Source organism: Pseudophryne corroboree, chromosome 1 (genome assembly GCF_028390025.1).
Source record: "Pseudophryne corroboree isolate aPseCor3 chromosome 1, aPseCor3.hap2, whole genome shotgun sequence".
In the NCBI taxonomy this organism is placed as follows: Eukaryota; Metazoa; Chordata; class Amphibia; order Anura; family Myobatrachidae; genus Pseudophryne; species Pseudophryne corroboree.
This window is the reverse complement of record NC_086444.1, coordinates 1,164,669,749-1,164,689,918: the sequence shown is the minus strand read 5'-3', so window position 1 is coordinate 1,164,689,918 and position 20,170 is coordinate 1,164,669,749. Positions and strand designations below refer to the sequence as shown.

Genomic DNA, 20,170 nt, shown 5'->3' with positions numbered 1-20,170 from the left:
TCTAAAATGCGGGGTGACTCCCACCTTTTTTGGAAAAAGGTAAGCTGCCTGATATCCATTTGGGAATCAGAAATTTCTTTTCAGGTTAAATCAGACCTGAGGTGGAGGGAAAATTACATTACTTCTTTACTAAAGTAAACCCTCTCCTTGTGGTAAAAGAGGGGGCTTCGTAACTTCTAACACCTCCTTTATAGCTAAAACATGTTTTGAATGCTTTTTTGCTAACTTAGGACCTATTCCCCTGGAATCACTAGTGTCGACACAGGAATCAGAGTCCGTGTCGGTATCAGTTTGTACTACTTGTGCAAATTTGTATGTGACCCAGAAAGGTCCCTGTGGATGAAAGGCAGAACTATTAAAAATCACATCTTCAACAGATTATTTTCATTTTCTGTGTGAGATTCAGTCCAACCTCTTACTGATATGATTCACACTATCGTGTAACCTTTCACCCAGTCAGGCTCTTGGTGTCATATTACACCTCTGTGTCCCTAACATGTCTCCACAGAGTTCCCTGCCACAGACATGTCACACATGTGCAGAACTGCACCACAGACACTCCGGGATTTATAGGGGACAGACTCACAGTAAAATCTGTCAGAGGGACACAGATAGGATTTTGCCAGTTCACAACCCAGCGCCAGTAACACAATGTCTCTGAACACAAAATGCCCACTTACATTCAGCGCTTTTATAATGTTAATCACACAATTATATAGCACCAAATTCACTGTGGCCCCCCCTGTTTTGCACCCTGATACTTGTTCAGTAGTGGAGGAGGACCAGTGTTGTCTCTGCAGCCTGAGGAGAGAGAGAAAATGGCGCTGAGCAGTGTGCTGGCTGACTGAGGAAGCTCCACTCTTCAATGGTGTGTTTCTCCTCAGCTTTTATGAGGTAATTTTTTATACTGACGGGGGTAGGACTGTGCCTCAGCAACTTATGCCCCTTATTTATGCCAGTTTCCATAGGTTTAATGCTGCCCAGGGCGCCCCCCCCCGCGCCCTGCACCCTGCAGTGCCTGTGTATGTGTGGGCAACATGGCGCGCTGTGCTCCCGCCTTTAGCTGTCACATTCTTGATTGAGGATCTGTCTTCTAACACTCACCTGTCTTCTGACTTCTGGCTCTGTGAGGGGGGTGACGGCGTGCTGTGGGAGTGAGCATCTAGGCACGGCCAGCGTTCAGTTCCCTTCAGGAGCTAATGGTGTCCTGTCAGCCAGAAGCAGAGCCATGAAACTCTTTAGGAAGTTGGTTCCTACTTCTGCCCCCTCAGTCCCACGAAGCAGGGAGTCTGATGCCAGCAGATCTCCCTGAAAATAAAAAACCTAACATAAGTCTTTTCAGAGAAACTCAGTAGAGCTCCTCAGAGTGCATCCAGTCAGCCTGGGTACATTTCTAAAACTGAGGTCTGGAGGAGGGGCATAGAGGGAGGAACCAGTTCACACCTAATGAAAAGTCTTTAGAGTGCCCATGTCTCCTGCGGATCACGTCAATATACCCCATGGTCTTGATGTCATCCCCAGCATCCTCTAGGACGTATGAGAAATTAAAATCTTCACCGTGCATTTAAGGCATTACAAACAATAAATACCTGCATATCTAACAAGGGAGTACACCCACATACTCCTTACTAAATTACTAATACATACACGCGTGTCTACAGATACTATGTGGGGAAGCGCCTAAGAACAGAGAAGCACTTTAACCCCTGTTGCTGCTGAAACTGTCCTCGCTCCTGTGCTGAACCTGTCTTGATACTTTTTGCACCACCCACATTACAACATCAGAACCATTTGCCGTCGCTTCCCACCCCCAGTACTGAAACACGTTACACCGCGGGGGTTTTACAGACTACTTTGAATTTTCAGAAAATACCACCGATCTTTTCGCAACTTCTGGCACATCAAATAAGATGCACCTTAAATGACCCCACGAAAATGGGCGGCCTTTTAGGAATTTCCAAGAAAAGGAAATAAAAGCAAGTGCGAACATTTTTTCGTTTTACAAACACCACAAAGAAATACTTTGTGGTTCTTAGTTCAGCAGTAATGCAGCTTTCCCAGATGGCACAGAAGCCGCCTACAACATATAGGTTTTCATCATAAAATCTAAACTTGAAAGAACATTTTTTTTTAATGAATATTTAAAAAATTAGAAAACCCACCGTACTAAATGAGGGGACAAATGTTCATGTGACACAAGTTTGGGGAGATCTGAATATTGGTATTTGCATTCTTGTCTATCAATATGCCAAAACTGTCTGAGGCCAGAGGACAAAAATCCATGTGAGCCACGTTCTAACAAGACAAGTAATTTCATACAAATTATGCATGATTAATTACTGCCATCATTATTAGTCCAGATGACATTGCCCCAGTTTTCGAGGCTGTGACTGTTTAGGTAAGGTATGGTAAGATAAAGAGACACTGTGTTAGGGTCTCCTGCCCTGTGCTGCCACGTCGTCATGGCAACCGGGAGACAAGTGCTAGCGGAGTAACCTGAGCGCAGCTGATACTCCGGTTCGGGTCTTTTGCTGTGCAGTGGTTACAGGCTCTGTGCACGGCAGGGGATCCGGTGCTGGTTTTTGTGCTCACAGTCTGTGAGGTCTGAATGGGGCGTGGACAGCACCTGCTTTATAAGGCCTCTTCTCAGGTTAAGCAGATGCTGCTGAATCTTTGTTGGTTAGTCAGTTCCTGAAAGTTAGCCAGTACTGTGTAGCTTTGTATTTGTTGTTGCTTACTGCAAATAGGCCTGGGGATTTGGTACTACACTCTGCCAATCCAGACCTAGCAGTAAGACTGGAGTCAGTCGTTTAGCTTGCTGGGGTTCTTTTACTACTCTGTGAACTTAGCAAGTTTGCGGCTGTATTCTAAGACTTGCCTGCCTAAATCCTGTCTCACTGTGCAAGGTGTCAGGTGTCAGTTTAGTGGCAGTAAGCTGAACCTGTGCACTGCAAGTGAGAATTAGGATTGTGGAGACTCTCCTTGTGTCTATCATTCCATCTCTGACCAAGGAGTTTACTGCCACACCCGTTGGTAACCCTTTAGGGTTTTGCTGTTGCCCTTAGCAACAGCATTTCGGGTTCTCTACGTATTAAAACACAACATCTTGCTTTTCCCATCTGAGCATTACTAATACTAGGGAGACACCCAGTTCCTTAGCCTCTTGGCTTCTCTGTTCACTTTGTGTGTATTTTGTTACCCTATCACCTTCTGTGTACGTAATGTCATATTCCCCAGTCTGTCTGTGAGTTCATTTGTTTTGCATACCTATCCGTTCAGACACCAGTACATTCCTGCAGGCACTGGTGTGCATAACAGTTCAAACACCAGTACATTCCTGCAGGCACTGGAGTGCATAACAGTTCTGACACCAGTACATTCCTGCAGGCACTGGTGTGCATAACACACTGCCAGGGAGACTTGGCAATATGCACCGGCAGCCGGCTTCTTGGCTCATAACTGAAGACAGTCAGCCTACCTTTTGGAACTGAAATGCCAGTCGGCCCGGCACACATGCAGTGACAAAGCAGTCGGTCATTGTGGCTGGGGGATGCAGGCTGATTGCCCTCAAGATGAGATGTATCAAAGTCTTGGAGAGAGATAATGTGGAGCAATTGGCCAAAGCAATCAAACCACTTCTAATTGTCATTTCAAAGACCGTGCTAGATAAAGGGGATGTAGTTGTGTGACGCTGGGATCCGGGCTGATTCAGAGCCTGAGAGTCGGCTTGCTGACTAACATGGACTATTCCGACTTGTGGGTGTCCATGACGCCGATAGAGTGGTAAAAGAGCGAATGGCGAGCGCAGCAAGCCCGCAAGAAGCTTTGTCGCACTTGCCCCCCGCCAGCAATCTAAAGATCGGGATCCCAGTTGGTGACTGGCGGGATCTCAAACGCCGGTCACCCGAACCCAACCCAGATAAAGGACAGGAGCTACTTGATTATTTTGTGGCAACTTCCCCACATTATCTCTCTCCGAGGCCTGATGCAGCTCCTCCCACAGTGAGGACCTATGATCTCCCCTCCCTATATGAGCCTCTGACACCCACCCCCTTGTATACCTCTGGCCTCTTCCTCTTGCTCACACTCTTAACCACTTGCCTGGCATGGTCGCATCAGATGCGACCATGCCTGCAAGTGCTCTATCTGACCTGGTCACACAGGATGCGACCAGTCAGATAAACAGTGTTAGCAGCGGCAGGGAAGAGAAACTTCCCTCCGCTGCTGCTGTCAGAGGGACCGGAAGGTACCTCATCCTCTCTGCACTCTCCCGTACTGATTGCCGTGCTGCCGATCACTGCTGATAAGTCAGTACAGCAGAACCCCCCCATCCCCCATCCAGCGGCTGCATATTATTTATTTATATATATTTTTTTTTTAACTAAAATTATTTTGGTTAGGGTTAAATTTATGTTCTTCACCTAATTCATTCAAAAATTGTCAGCTAAGTGGTTAATATGCTCCTCTAACCCCCTTTTGTCCACGTGTTCCTCTTTCCCTATCTGTAACTCTGCCACGGCCACCGTCCCTACTGTGCCTTTGCCCCTCCCCCAGGCTGGTGGCTGGTGATCAGAAGCATCATGGAGATTAATCTATGACAAAATGGAGCCAAGCAGTAACAAATGAAAAGCAGCAAGTAAAAGAAGAAACGGCCGTCCGAGCACAGTAACGATCGAAGGCTCATGCTTGGCTAGCCAGTGTGAGGGTATACACGGAGCTCGCCCATACTAAAAATGTGTGTTGTAGCATCAACATGTCTCTTTTTGAGGAGTTCTTTAATTAAAATGTAAAAATTGTATTCCCATTATGCCAAGATGGAAAGCACATACAGGGCCCGATTCAGCATGAGTTGTAGTTTTGCTAAAAGTCGCTAAAGTACAACTCTTTATCGCTAGCATGCCGGGTCCTGCCCTCCACCTTCCCTCGCTAACATGATTAGGGTTGACACCTGCCTACACAGTCTTGCTGCGAAGGCATTCGGAGGGCAACCATCTTCTGAGTCGCAGGCTGCATGACACGTCACGCGCCTTGGCCCGCCCCGCAAACGGTCCGGACACGCCAGCTTTGTCTGGACTGTGCCCCCAAAACGGTGCGTCACCGCCCTGCGACAGCTCTTAAACTGCGATCGCTTGCATGCTTCACCGCCATGAGCGCATGCGCGGAACTGTGGAAATGAGCAGATAGCGATTTCCACACTTCTGCGGCTGATGGTGAAACAGCCCCACAGGCTGTTGTACGTGTAAATTCCAAATTGCTCCCGTGCAAAGCTGGGGCGGGTCGCTAGTAATAAATATAATACACAACTCTATTAATCAGGATAAAAGCTTGGAGCAATTTGGAGAGAGAATTGACTGCATAGGAAAGGAAAGAGTTAAACATCCTGTGAGGGGTGGACCAAGCTGTGAGGAAAGTACAGCCTTTGGAAAAAGGGGAGGGTTAATATATATAGGGAATGCTAGGCCCAGCCTGGTCTCTCTTGCTGCTGAATTGCCTTGGGGTGAGTGCTGCATAGCAGAGTCTCCCCAATAAACTGTTCATTGCTTTAGCACTTTTAAATTGAACTTTTCAACCTCCAGTTTGCCATGGCCTCATCTCGGCCTCGCCGCTCCGCCTGGACCCCAGCCCGCTACCGCGCATCGGGCGGTGGGTCTGGGCCCGAGGACGGGCTTACTGGCCCTGAGGATGGTTTCCCGTCATCTGGGGCCTTCACGGGCTCTGGAGGTGACGGGGCCCGGCAGACCCGGTCATCCGGGCCGCTTGGGGCCGTATCGATTTTGCACGCCGGGCGCTGGCGGCGGGGAGGGCTGGGGAGGCATGCAGGGCGCCTGGAGGGAGACGGGCATCGGCCCTCGCCTCCAGGTGCGGCAGTGGAGACCTCAGTGCCGGATGCCCGCGCGCGCATGCGCGCCGCGGCGGGCGGCCGTCCATGGCGCCGGAACCGTCCCCAGTCTCTTCCCCCTCGTCCCGGCCGCGAAGCGGTGCCGGGCGAGGGGGGGCGAGTGGACAGGTGGCTGGAGGAAGTCGGACGAGGCCCGGCGCGGGGCCTCGTCCGTCAGCTACAGCAAGCGGCACAGACAGGGACTTGTTGGAGGGAAGAGGCGGGCCGCGCCTACGAGGTGCGCGCACGCCTGCGCTCTCCACAGGCGGCTCCGTGCGCGCACGTGTGCGCGCAGCGGCGCCGCTCGTCTCCCTGTCTTCCCAGCCCGCTCCCCTGCAGCCGGAGGCCGGCTGGGAGCGGGGAAGTGGCAGGGTGAGAGATAGGAGGAATGATCATGGACAGGACAGCGGGGTGTCACTCCGCGGCGCCCTCCCAGTAGGCGGAGGGAGCTCCAGCCTGCTGGGGGATGGTGCACGCGGGGGGTTGGGAAGAGGGGGCAGCGTTGGCCCCATGAGTCGGGCACCAAGGGAGAGCAGGGCATGGTGGAGGACCGGGCCGCTGGTGGCAGGGGGCGCTGCCGTTTCTCCATGGGGCCAGTCTGGGTTCCGGGCGTCGGGCCCCCTGTTGGCTACTGGCGGTAGTCGTGCGGAAAGGCGCACGGCGGCGGGGGTACCCACGCGGGACAACGAGGTGTTTTGGGGGGGTCAGGACCCCTCTGGAGAGCTGGCGGCGGCCCTGACCACGGTGGCGGTGGCATTGGGGCCTCTGGCCGTGGCTGCGTCCTCGGGGGTAGCATGGCGTTCCGGCTCGCATGCAGTAGCAGGCGGGTCCGGTACGCAGGCGGTGTCGGCAGCGCGACGGGTGGCTCGTGCCTGCCGGGAACTGGGGGTAGCCGAGGCGCAGTTGGATCATCGTGCCGTGAGGGACGAACAGGAGTGCGAAGTGGGGACGCCTGCGCCCCGGGGAGCTAGGCGTGCGCCGCGACTGCTTTCTGGGTCCTTTGCTTCGTTTTCTCTTGCAGGTGATCGCAGAGAGGTGGAGATGGCGGAAACCGAGGATGAGGATGTCGGATTTGCCACGCCGGAGGATTCCGTGTCCGAGCAGTCGACGGCATCAGGTGAGGTGGAGCAATCGGGGTCGGGCTCCTACACGCGCTCTAGTTCTCGCAGCTCTTCCTCTTCTTCCTCTTCTTCTCTGTCGTCGCCAGCGTCCGAAGTCAGTAGTACGACTAGGGCAAAGAAGCGCGCAACGAAATACGCCAAGAGGGCGGCGGGTCAGCAGTAGAGACGGAAGAGACGCAAGCGGCTTAGCGAGAACGCTCGCAGGGCCAAGAAGCTCCGCAATTTGCCTGGGGTAGTCCACTGCGATTACACTACCGTGATGCGGGGACTGAGGGACAGCTGCCGTAGGAAAATATGCAGGGGTGATTACGTTGATATGTTCGTATTGACGAAGGACGCAAAGAAGGACTATAAGTCGGTGTCAGCCAAGAAGGGCATCGGGGGCCGAGGCTTTCCGTACCTTCGATAACTGGCTGGCCGGTTTTTGTGTCTTCGCGGCTTGTTACCAGGAGGATAGGCCGGACGAGCATATGAACGTCATTCGGTACCTGCATTTAATCCACGACATGCAGCGCACATCGTCGGGCGTCGAATGGCAGATGTACGACAAAAAATTCCGGGAAAAGCAGGACTGCTTGCAAGTGATAGACTACGGCTGCAAGGACGTCGAAGTCTGGCTACAAGTCACCCGGGCTTCTCAACAGGCTAGGGAGCCCCGGATTCCGGGGGCGGACGGGCACCGCGCAGGGTCGTCCGCCCAAGCGACCGGCGCGGACGGTGGATCGGGCAAAGCTGGTAGGTCGGCCGTCCGCGGAGGGGGGCAGGCCGTCGCAAAAGGAAAGTGCTTCGCATTTAATAATGCGTCCTGTTCCTTCGGCAAGCAGTGTCGGTTTCGACACTTGTGCTTGCAGTGTGGCGGCTCCCACCCAGCCTCTACCTGCTTTAAAGGCAGTCGCCAGGGTGCCCGGGGTAAGCAAAATTACTCAAGACCTGTCGCAAGCGGGAGCGCTCCGCAGAGCTCCAACGCCAATTAATTTGGATACAATGGGCAAGTGGTTGACGTGGTATCCAAATAGGGCGGACGCGCAGTTTTTGTTTGACGGTTTTCGTTTTGGTTTTCGCTTGCCTGTTGCGAGCAATGTTTTGGTCCGGGCCCAACGGAATCTCCAGTCTGCTCGTGCCTTGCCGTCGGTTCTGCGGGAGAAAGTGGATAAGGAAGTTCAGCTGGGTAGGATGTAGGGATGTGCACTTGAAATTTTTCGGGTTTTGTGTTTTGGGTTCGGTTCCGCGGCCGTGTTTTGGGTTCGACCGCGTTTTGGCAAAACCTCACCGAATTTTTTTTGTCGGATTCGGGTGTGTTTTGGATTCGGGTGTTTTTTTCAAAAAACCCTAAAAAACAGCTTAAATCATAGAATGTGGGGGTCATTTTGATCCCAAAGTATTATTAACCTCAAAAACCATAATTTCCACTCATTTTCAGTGTATTCTGAATACCTCACACCTCACAATATTATTTTTAGTCCTAAAATTTGCACCGAGGTCGCTGAATGACTAAGCTAAGCGACCCTAGTGGCCGACACAAACACCTGGCCCATCTAGGAGTGGCACTGCAGTGTCACGCAGGATGGCCCTTCCAAAAAACCCTCCCCAAACAGCACATGACGCAAAGAAAAAAAAAAGAGGCGCAATGAGGTAGCTGTGTGAGTAAGCTAAGCGACCCTAGTGGCCGACACAAACACCTGGCCCATCTAGGAGTGGCACTGCAGTGTCACGCAGGATGGCCCTTCCAAAAAACACTCCCCAAACAGCACATGACGCAAAGAAGAAAAAAGAGGCGCAATGAGGTAGCTGTGTGAGTAAGCTAAGCGACCCTAGTGGCCAACACAAACACCTGGCCCATCTAGGAGTGGCACTGCAGTGTCACGCAGGATGGCCCTTCCAAAAAACACTCCCCAAACAGCACATGACGCAAAGAAAAAAAGAGGCGCAATGAGGTAGCTGTGTGAGTAAGCTAAGCGACCCTAGTGGCCGACACAAACACCTGGCCCATCTAGGAGTGGCACTGCAGTGTCACGCAGGATGGCCCTTCCAAAAAACACTCCCCAAACAGCACATGATGCAAAGAAGAAAAAAAGAGGCGCAATGAGGTAGCTGTGTGAGTAAGCTAAGCGACCCTAGTGGCCGACACAAACACCTGGCCCATCTAGGAGTGACACTGCAGTGTCACGCAGGATGGCCCTTCCAAAAAACACTCCCCAAACAGCACATGACGCAAAGAAGAAAAAAAGAGGCGCAATGAGGTAGCTGTGTGAGTAAGATAAGCGACCCTAGTGGCCGACACAAACACCTGGCCCATCTAGGAGTGGCACTGCAGTGTCACGCAGGATGGCCCTTCCAAAAAACACTCCCCAAACAGCACATGACGCAAAGAAAAAAAGAGGCGCAATGAGGTAGCTGTGTGAGTAAGATTAGCGACCCTAGTGGCCGACACAAACACCGGGCCCATCTAGGAGTGGCACTGCAGTGTCACGCAGGATGTCCCTTCCAAAAAACCCTCCCCAAACAGCACATGACGCAAAGAAAAAAAGAGGCGCAATGAGGTAGCTGTGTGAGTAAGATTAGCGACCCTAGTGGCCGACACAAACACCGGGCCCATCTAGGAGTGGCACTGCAGTGTCACGCAGGATGTCCCTTCCAAAAAACCCTCCCCAAACAGCACATGACGCAAAGAAAAAAAGAGGCGCAATGAGGTAGCTGACTGTGTGAGTAAGATTAGCGACCCTAGTGGCCGACACAAACACCGGGCCCATTTAGGAGTGGCACTGCAGTGTCACGCAGGATGGCCCTTCCAAAAAACACTCCCCAAACAGCACATGACGCAAACAGCTTAAATCATAGAATGTGGGGGTCATTTTGATCCCAAAGTATTATTAACCTCAAAAACCATAATTTCCACTCATTTTCAGTGTATTCTGAATACCTCACACCTCACAATATTATTTTTAGTCCTAAAATTTGCACCGAGGTCGCTGAATGACTAAGCTAAGCGACCCTAGTGGCCGACACAAACACCTGGCCCATCTAGGAGTGGCACTGCAGTGTCACGCAGGATGGCCCTTCCAAAAAACACTCCCCAAACAGCACATGACGCAAAGAAAAAAAGAGGCGCAATGAGGTAGCTGTGTGAGTAAGCTAAGCGACCCTAGTGGCCGACACAAACACCTGGCCCATCTAGGAGTAGCACTGCAGTGTCACGCAGGATGGCCCTTCCTAAAAACACTCCCCAAACAGCACATGACGCAAATAAAAATGAAAGAAAAAAGAGGTGCAAGATGGAATTGTCCTTGGGCCCTCCCACCCACCCTTATGTTGTATAAACAGGACATGCACACTTTAACCAACCCATCATTTCAGTGACAGGGTCTGCCACACGACTGTGACTGAAATGACGGGTTGGTTTGGACCCCCAACGAAAAAGAAGCAATTAATCTCTCCTTGCACAAACTGGCTCTACAGAGGCAAGATATCCACCTCATCATCATCCTCCGATATATCACCGTGTAAATCCCGCTCCTCACAGATTATCAATTCGTCCCCACTGGAATCCACCATCTCAGCTCCCTGTGTACTTTGTGGAGGCAATTGCTGCTGGTCAATGTCTCCACGGAGGAATTGATTATAATTCATTTTAATGAACATCATCTTCTCCACATTTTCTGGAAGTAACCTCGTACGCAGATTGCTGACAAGGGGAGCGGCGGCACTAAACACTCTTTCGGAGTACACACTTGTGGGAGGGCAACTTAGGTAGAATAAAGCCAGTTTGTGCAAGGGCCTCCAAATTGCCTCTTTTTCCTGCCAGTATAAGTACGGACTGTCTGACGTGCCTACTTGGATACGGTCACTCATATAATCCTCCACCATTCTTTCAATGGTGAGAGAATCATATGCAGTGACAGTAGACGACATGTCCGTAATCGTTGTCAGGTCCTTCAGTCCGGACCAGATGTCAGCATCAGCAGTCGCTCCAGACTGCCCTGCATCACCGCCAGCGGGTGGGCTCGGAATTCTGAGCCTTTTCCTCGCACCCCCAGTTGCGGGAGAATGTGAAGGAGGAGATGTTGACAGGTCGCGTTCCGCTTGACTTGACAATTTTGTCACCAGCAGGTCTTTGAACCCCAGCAGACTTGTGTCTGCCGGAAAGAGAGATCCAAGGTAGGTTTTAAATCTAGGATCGAGCACGGTGGCCAGAATGTAGTGCTCTGATTTCAACAGATTGACCACCCGTGAATCCTTGTTAAGCGAATTAAGGGCTCCATCCACAAGTCCCACATGCCTAGCGGAATCGCTCCCTTTTAGCTCCTCCTTCAATGCCTCCAGCTTCTTCTGCAAAAGCCTGATGAGGGGAATGACCTGACTCAGGCTGGCAGTGTCTGAACTGACTTCACGTGTGGCAAGTTCAAAAGGTTGCAGAACCTTGCACAACGTTGAAATCATTCTCCACTGCGCTTGAGACAGGTACATTCCACCTCCTATATCGTGCTCAATTGTATAGGCTTGAATGGCCTTTTGCTGCTCCTCCAACCTCTGAAGCATATAGAGGGTTGAATTCCACCTCGTTACCACTTCTTGCTTCAGATGATGGCAGGGCAGGTTCAGGCGTTTTTGGTGGTGCTCCAGTCTTCTGTACGTGGTGCCTGTACGCCGAAAGTGTCCCGCAATTCTTCTGGCCACCGACAGCATCTCTTGCACGCCCCTGTCGTTTTTTACAAAATTCTGCACCACCAAATTCAAGGTATGTGCAAAACATGGGACGTGCTGGAATTTGCCCATATTTAATGCACACACAATATTCCTGGCGTTGTCCGATGCCACAAATCCACAGGAGAGTCCAATTGGGGTAAGCCATTCCGCGATGATCTTCCTCAGTTGCCGTAAGAGGTTTTCAGCTGTGTGCGTATTCTGGAAACCGGTGATACAAAGCGTAGCCTGCCTAGGAAAGAGTTGGCGTTTGCGAGATGCTGCTACTGGTGCCGCCGCTGCTGTTCTTGTGGCGGGAGTCCATACATCTACCCAGTGGGCTGTCACAGTCATATAGTCCTGACCCTGCCCTGCTCCACTTGTCCACATGTCCGTGGTTAAGTGGACATTGGGTACAACTGCATTTTTTAGGACACTGGTGAGTCTTTTTCTGACGTCCGTGTACATTCTCGGTATCGCCTGCCTAGAGAAGTGGAACCTAGATGGTATTTGGTAACGGGGGCACACTACCTCAAGAAATTGTCTAGTTCCCTGTGAACTAACGGCGGATACCGGACGCACGTCTAACACCAACATAGTTGTCAAGGCCTCAGTTATCCGCTTTGCAACAGGATGACTGCTGTGATATTTCATCTTCCTCGCAAAGGACTGTTGGACAGTCAATTGCTTGGTGGAAGTAGTAAAAGTGGGCTTACGAATTCCCCTCTGGGATGACCATCGACTCCCAGCAGCAACAACAGCAGCGCCAGCAGCAGTAGGCGTTACACGCAAGGATGCATCGGAGGAATCCCAGGCAGGAGAGGACTCGTCAGAATTGCCAGTGACAAGGCCTGCAGGACTATTGGCATTCCTGGGTAAGGAGGAAATTGACACTGAGGGAGTTGGTGGGGTGGTTTGCGTGAGCTTGGTTACAAGAGGAAGGGATTTACTGGTCAGTGGACTGCTTCCGCTGTCGCCCAAAGTTTTTGAACTTGTCACTGACTTATTATGAATGCGCTGCAGGTGACGTATAAGGGAGGATGTTCCGAGGTGGTTAACGTCCTTACCCCTACTTATTACAGCTTGACAAAGGCAACACACGGCTTGACAAATGTTGTCCGCATTTCTGGTGAAATACTTCCACACCGAAGAGCTGATTTTTTTGGTATTTTCACCAGGCATGTCAACGGCCCTATTCCTCCCACGGACAACAGGTGTCTCCCCGGGTGCCTGACTTAAACAAACCACCTCACCATCAGAATCCTCCTTGTCAATTTCCTCCCCAGCGCCAGCAACACCCATATCCTCCTCATCCTGGTGTACTTCAACACTGACATCTTCAATCTGACTATCAGGAACTGGACTGCGGGTGCTCCTTCCAGCACTTGCAGGGGGCGTGCAAATGGTGGAAGGCGCATGCTCTTCACGTCCAGTGTTGGGAAGGTCAGGCATCGCAACCGACACAATTGGACTCTCCTTGTGGATTTGGGATTTCGAAGAACGCACAGTTCTTTGCGGTGCTTTTGCCAGCTTGAGTCTTTTCAGTTTTCTAGCGAGAGGCTGAGTGCTTCCATCCTCATGTGAAGCTGAACCACTAGCCATGAACATAGGCCAGGGCCTCAGCCGTTCCTTGCCACTCCGTGTGGTAAATGGCATATTGGCAAGTTTACGCTTCTCCTCCGACAATTTTATTTTAGATTTTGGAGTCCTTTTTTTACTGATATTTTGTGTTTTGGATTTTACATGCTCTTTTACATTGGGCATCGGCCTTGGCAGACGACGTTGCTGGCATTTCATCGTCTCGGCCATGACTAGTGGCAGCAGCTTCAGCACGAGGTGGAAGTGGATCTTGATCTTTCCCTAATTTTGGAACCTCAACATTTTTGTTCTCCATATTTTAATAGGCACAACTAAAAGGCACCTCAGGTAAACAATGGAGATGGATGGATACTAGTATACTTATGGATGGACTGCCGAGTGCCGACACAGAGGTAGCTACAGCTGTGGACTACCGTACTGTGTCTGCTGCTAATATAGACTGGATGATAATGAGATGAAATCAATATATATATATATATAATATCACTAGTACTGCAGCCGGACAGGTATATATATTTATTATGTAATGACTGATGACGGACCTACTGGACACTGTCAGCTCAGCAGCACCGCAGACTGCTACAGTAAGCTACTATAGTAGTATGTATAAAGAAGAAAGAAAGAAAAAACCACGGGTAGGTGGTATACAATTATGGATGGACGAGCGACTGCCGACACAGAGGTAGCTACAGCCGTGGACTACCGTACTGTGTCTGCTGCTAATATAGACTGGATGATAATGAGATGAAATCAATATATATTATATCACACTAGTACTGCAGCCGGACAGGTAGATATATTTATTATGTAATGACTGATGACGGACCTGCTGGACACTGTCAGCTCAGCAGCACCGCAGACTGCTACAGAAAGCTACTATAGTAGTATGTATAAAGAAGAAAGAAAAAAAACAAACCACGGTTAGGTGGTATACAATTATGGATGGACGAGCGACTGCCGACACAGAGGTAGCTACAGCCGTGGACTACCGTACTGTGTCTGCTGCTAATATAGACTGGATGATAATGAGATGAAATCAATATATATATATATATATATTTAATATCACTAGTACTGCAGCCGGACAGGTATATATATTTATTATGTAATGACTGATGACGGACCTGCTGGACACTGTCAGCTCAGCAGCACCGCAGACTGCTACAGTAAGCTACTATAGTAGTATGTATAAAGAAGAAAGAAAAAAAAACCACGGGTAGGTGGTATACAATTATGGATGGACGAGCGACTGCCGACACAGAGGTAGCTACAGCCGTGGACTACCGTACTGTGTCTGCTGCTAATATAGACTGGATGATAATGAGATGAAATCAATATATATATATATAATATCACTAGTACTGCAGCCGGACAGGTATATATATTTATTATGTAATGACTGATGACGGACCTGCTGGACACTGTCAGCTCAGCAGCACCGCAGACTGCTACAGTAAGCTACTATAGTAGTATGTATAAAGAAGAAAGAAAATGAAAAAACCACGGGTAGGTGGTATACAATATTATATATATATATTATATACAATTATATATATATATATATATATATTAAACGCACTGGTGGTGATTATTAAACTGGTGGTCAGGTCACTGGTCAGTAGTCACACTATCAGCAACTTGCAAGTAGTACTCCTAAGCAGACAATCACAATATATATTATACTGGTGGTCAGTGTGGTCACAATGGCAGTGTGGCACTCTGGCAGCAAAAGTGTGCACTGTACGTTATATGTACTCCTGAGTCCTGCTCTCAGACGCTAACTGCTCCCCACTGTCAGTGTCTCCCCCACAAGTCAGATAATACAGTCACACTATCACTTCAGCAAGTAACTACTAGTACTCCTCCTAATGCTCCCCAAAATTACTACTGTGTCTCTCTCTACTGTCTCACTCTCTTCTCTATAAACGGAGAGGACGCCAGCCACGTCCTCTCCCTATGAATCTCAATGCACGTGTGAAAATGGCGGCGACGCGCGGCTCCTTATATAGAATCCGAGTCTCGCGAGAATCCGACAGCGGGATGATGACGTTCGGGCGCGCTCGGGTTAACCGAGCAAGGCGGGAAGATCCGAGTCGCTCGGCCCCGTGTGAAAAAAACTGAAGTTCGGGCGGGTTCGGATTCCGAGGAACCGAACCCGCTTATCCCTAGTAGGATGGAGGGACCATTTAACTCACCCCCGGTGGATGACTTGGTCATCTCCCCAGCGGGGGTGGTTCCCAAGAAGACTCCAGGTGCTTTTAGGCTCATTCAGCATCTTTCTTAACCGTCGGGGTCGTCGGTCAACGACGCGATACCGCCGGCTCATTGCTCGGTGGTGTATCAGTCGTTTGACGAGGCGCTGGAGCTGGTCCGGAGTTACGGGCCTGGGGCCCTTATGGCTAAGAAAGATGTGGAATCCGCGTTTCGGTTGCTGCCATTACATCCGGACTCATTCCGTTTTATGGGTTTTCATTGACAAGTGTTTGCCGATGGGATGTTCCGTGTCCTGCTCGTTTTTCGAACGGTTTAGCACATTCCTTCATTGGTGCGTGGAGTCTTCGTCAGGGGGTCACTGGGTCGCCCATTACCTCGATGACTTCCTGTGTGTGGGTCCGGAAAATTCACCACGGTGCGGCGACTTGCTGTTCAGCATCCGAGCTCTGTTTTTTCACTTCGGCGTTCCCGTGGCAGAGGATAAAACAGAGGGGCCGGTCTCCTGTTTGTCATTTTTGGGGATAGAAATCGACACGGTGGCGGGATCGTGTCGACTGCCTCAGGACAAGGTTGCGAGGCTCCGCGAGGCTATATGCCGGTTCAGAAGGTCGCGCAAAGTCACTCTGCAGCAGGCGCAGTCCTTGCTGGGCATTTTGAACTTTGCTTGTCGGGTATTCCCGATGGGCAGGGTTTTCTGCCGGAAGCTGGAAAGGGCGACTGCAGGGTGTGCCAGACCACATCATTTCGTGCGCTTGTCCTCCGAGATTCAGAGGGTTTTGGCCGTATGGGCCTCGTTCCTGGAGGACTTCAACGGGGTGTGTATATGGCAGGCCCCAACGGTCGACAGCGCCGGGCTGCAGCTGTTTACCGACGCGGCGGGTTCCTCTGGGTTCGGTTGCTATCTGGAGGGATCTTGGTGCGCGGCCTCGTGGCCGGCGGAATGGCATCGCGAGGGTTTCACTAAGGACCTTTTGCTGCTTGAGCTTTTCCCCATTATGGTGGCGCTGGAGGTTTGGGGCGATCGTCTGGCGCATCGCAGCATCTTGTTTAGATGTGACAATCTGGGCATGGTGCATGCGATTAATAACCAGAGGGCGAAGTCGCTGGTGGTCCTTAGGGTGCTGGGGCAGTTGCTGTTGACATGCTTGCATAGGAATGTGTGGTTCCGCGCGCAGCATGTGCCTGGTTTGGAGAACAGAATTGCCGACGCATTGTCACGAGGGCAGTGGGAAAGGTTTTGTTTGTTGGCACCTGAGGCCGATGAGCAAGGTTTTCAATGTCCCGGTTATGTCTGGCAGGTGATCGGGCCGGACTGGAGGGTCTAGCGATGCGGTCAGTCGCTCCGAACACGCTTAAGGCTTACGGACAAGCTTGGAGCGAGTGGGAGGAGTTTGTTCGAGGACGAAGTCAACAAGGTAAGAGTGGGCATCGGATGATGCTTTCTTTTGTTTGGCAGCTGTATGTTACTTGTAGGTCCAGAGCGGTGGTATCCCGGTACTTGGCTGGTATTTCATTCTTTAGCAAAATCAAGGGCGTCCCTGACGTGACGAAAAGCGGGGTTCTGCTTAAGGCGATGAAGGGATGGGCGCGCGTGGCGCCGACGCCGCCTGATAGGAGGCGGCCCATTGATGCGGCCTTGCTTCCGGCTGTTATCAGGGCGGTTGGCGGGATCGCGTCGTCCATGTTTGAGTCGCTGCTGTTCAGTTTGGCGTTCTCAATGGCTTATCACGGTGCCTTTCGGGTTTCTGAGCTGATGGCGCCTTCTAAGCGAGCAGATTCATGCTTATCGGGGACGTGGTGGTGGGTGAGGGGTCTTTGCTGTGCAGATTGCGTTGCTCTAATACGGACCAAGTAGGTAGAGGTCGATGGGTCACCTTGGTTCCGGCACTTGAGGAGAGCATTTGCCCAGTGAGGTTGGCAGTTCGATATGCGGCAGTACGGCCCGATGGTCGGGGGTCATGGTTGCTGCATTATGACGGTCTGCCAGTGATGAAATATCAGTTTCGTTGGATGCTGGGTCGCTGTCTGGCGAGCTTGGGCCTTCCACCCGCTGCTTTCGAAACGCATTCCTTCCGCATCGGGGCTGCGACGTCAGGGTTTTCCGTGGCTGAAATCCAGGCGGTGGGGCGATGGAAGTCGTCAAGTTACAGACGATATATTCGCCCCGTTGCGTGAGATGTTGGCCTGCAAAGGGTTTTGTTTAGTTGTAGTTGTGATAAGTCATGTTGTACAGTTCAGTACGTTCGTGTGCTGTGCGTCTGTTTGTCTCCCCGTTTTATCCTACTCAGGGATTAGCCACTTGCCGCTGCTGGCAGCGGGGGTCTGGAGTTCTTTTGCGATTTTTTGCCTGGCTTGACGGACTGAATTCTAATCCACAATTCGGCTGATCAGTTCTAATCCAAGTCCCTCAGCAGGTTTTTACGCTTTCACCTCCAGCTGAGTTCTTACATGTTTTTCCCATTTTATACCCCCCCCCCCCTTTTTTTTAAATTTCTTATTTTCATTTTGATCTTCCCATTTGTGTGTTTATGTTCTGCTTCAAATTGGCTGGAAGCTTGTGCAGATCGGCTAGGCCGTGACTTCTGCAATAAACGAAAACTCAATTTTTTCTTTTGGCAGATCCTTCAGGTTAATGCGTTTAATAACACTGCTATAGATAATTAGTAACCAATTTTACCCCCCTTTCCTTCTCTTCAGGTTGGTTTGACGATGACTTGCCTATCTGGGTGGTTGGCCACTCTTATGTGTATTGGGCAGCCAGGTTTTTGGCCTCAGAGGGGGCACAGATGTTTCCCAGGGCTCATGGAGTTCGATGGCTTGGTTGGCGGGGGATGATGTGGAAAGATCTGAAGAGTAGACTAGTCAGTCAGGCCAGTGAGCATGGAGTCCCTAGGGTGCTGGTTGTCCATTTAGGTGGCAACGACCTGGGGAAGAGGACATCTTTGGAGCTGCGGTGGGCCATGATAAAGGATCTGGCCAGTGTGGCCGCGGCATGGACCAATTGTGTCTTGGTGTTCTCGATGATGGTGCCAAGGTTGAGTTGGCGAGGTGTGGCGGATGGTCGCCTGATTGATGAGGCCAGGCAGAAGGTGAATGGGGTGGTGGCGAAGTGGGTGTTGTCCCACGGAGGCAAAGTGGTTCGCCACCCTAGGATTCGGTTCCGAGACAGTCACCTTTTTTGGCCTGATGGTGTGCATCTGTCCAATGAGGGGATGATGCTTTTCCTGGAGGATCTGTGTCTAGTGTTGCAGGAGTTAGGGTGAGGTTATGGTGGCGGTGCGAAGACTCTGGGGAGGAGTCTTTCGCTGTTGGCGGAAAAGAACGGCAGGTTGTAGTTTGTATTGTTAGCTGTAGTGATTTACAGTTTGGTGTGGTTTAGGTGCACTCACCTCCATCGACTTTTAGGGCCGCTCGACCACCCGTCCGGGGGCAGCGGCAGGCACCCATCAGGGTGGGTAGTCACTGTGGGGGTTGAGTTGGGCACCTATTACCGATTTTATAGTTTGTATTTAAATTAGGATAGTTTTGAATTTTAACGTTTTTAAGGTTAGCGTCAGTTCAATAGAGCCGTTCTTTTTTCTGCCACCATATGCCGGCTGAATCGGCATGTTAACAAAATTTTCATTTACAGGTTTGCTAATGGTTAGGGTACAATAAATAGCTAGCAATTTTTCTGCCAAATTCAAGTCTCCGTGTCATTATTTCTTGGTATTTGAGGTATAGGAATGCCTTACTTTGAATGAAGGGGTCCATCGAGTATCATTAGGATGTTTAACCTCTTCTTCCTGTTTTTCTCTCCTCTTTGCGTCAGTGGCGTCGGCATCTCCTTCATCGGCATCTGCATTTATAATTTCTTCTTCTTTCTCTTCTTCCTGACCCTCCTATAATCAGACAAGACATGGTATAAGACCTTCTGGTATACTAAGTGCACTCGTACAGTGGCCACAGATGTACCAAACAAGTTTTTTGTTGTCACCATATGTGAATTTGGGCCACCGGCAATTAAATTCCACATTGCAAATCAGGACATTTTATGCCACGCCCTGATCCACCCAAATCACACCCCTCTTTCTTGGGAACACATCCCCTCTGTGGTAGAGCAACTTAATATCAGCTGACAGTGCTGACTGTGCCCTGGAAACTAAAGGTGGGTACACACTAATAGGTATATCTGCAGATCAATTGATCTGCAGATATATCCATGGATGGATCGGGCAGTGTGTTGTGCATACACACTGCCCGATCCGTCGGGGACTGACGTCATGAACTGGGCGGGCATGTACACACGCCCGCCCAGTTCAGCTGTCAATCACCGCCGGCCGCCGCAGCATGTGTACGGGCGGTCGTCCGACCGTCCCGTACACACACAGCGACGCGCCAATATATCAGTAGATATATTGGCCGTCGGCTGTGCTGCGCGGCCGACGCGATACGTCTGTGAACGACGGAGTTCAGACGTATCGGCCGTACACACTGGCCGACGGACCCGCGATATATCGACCGTTCAAGAGAACGGCCGATATATCGACCAGTGTGTACGGGCCTTAAGACAGCTGATCGGTAAGTGTTACCAATGTCTTACAATTATCCTGCGGTGTACCCATGTGTGGAGACAGGCTGCAAATACTCTGGGGCAGGGGCGGATCCAGAAGAAAATGATAGGGGGGGCACCATGGAA

At 50.7% G+C, this 20,170-nt stretch overlaps 1 protein-coding gene across 1 annotated transcript in view; it reads right to left on the bottom strand.

The window, feature by feature from the left end:
• The window catches only part of LOC135050816 (DNA-directed RNA polymerase I subunit RPA1-like), a 61,260-nt gene that overhangs the window by 27,389 nt on the left and 13,701 nt on the right, over positions 1-20,170 (bottom strand). Inside the window, exon 2 of the mRNA XM_063957130.1 lies at positions 19,269-19,373. Within this exon, the coding sequence (XP_063813200.1) occupies positions 19,269-19,373 (105 nt within the window). The remainder of the gene's footprint in view (positions 1-19,268; positions 19,374-20,170) is intronic.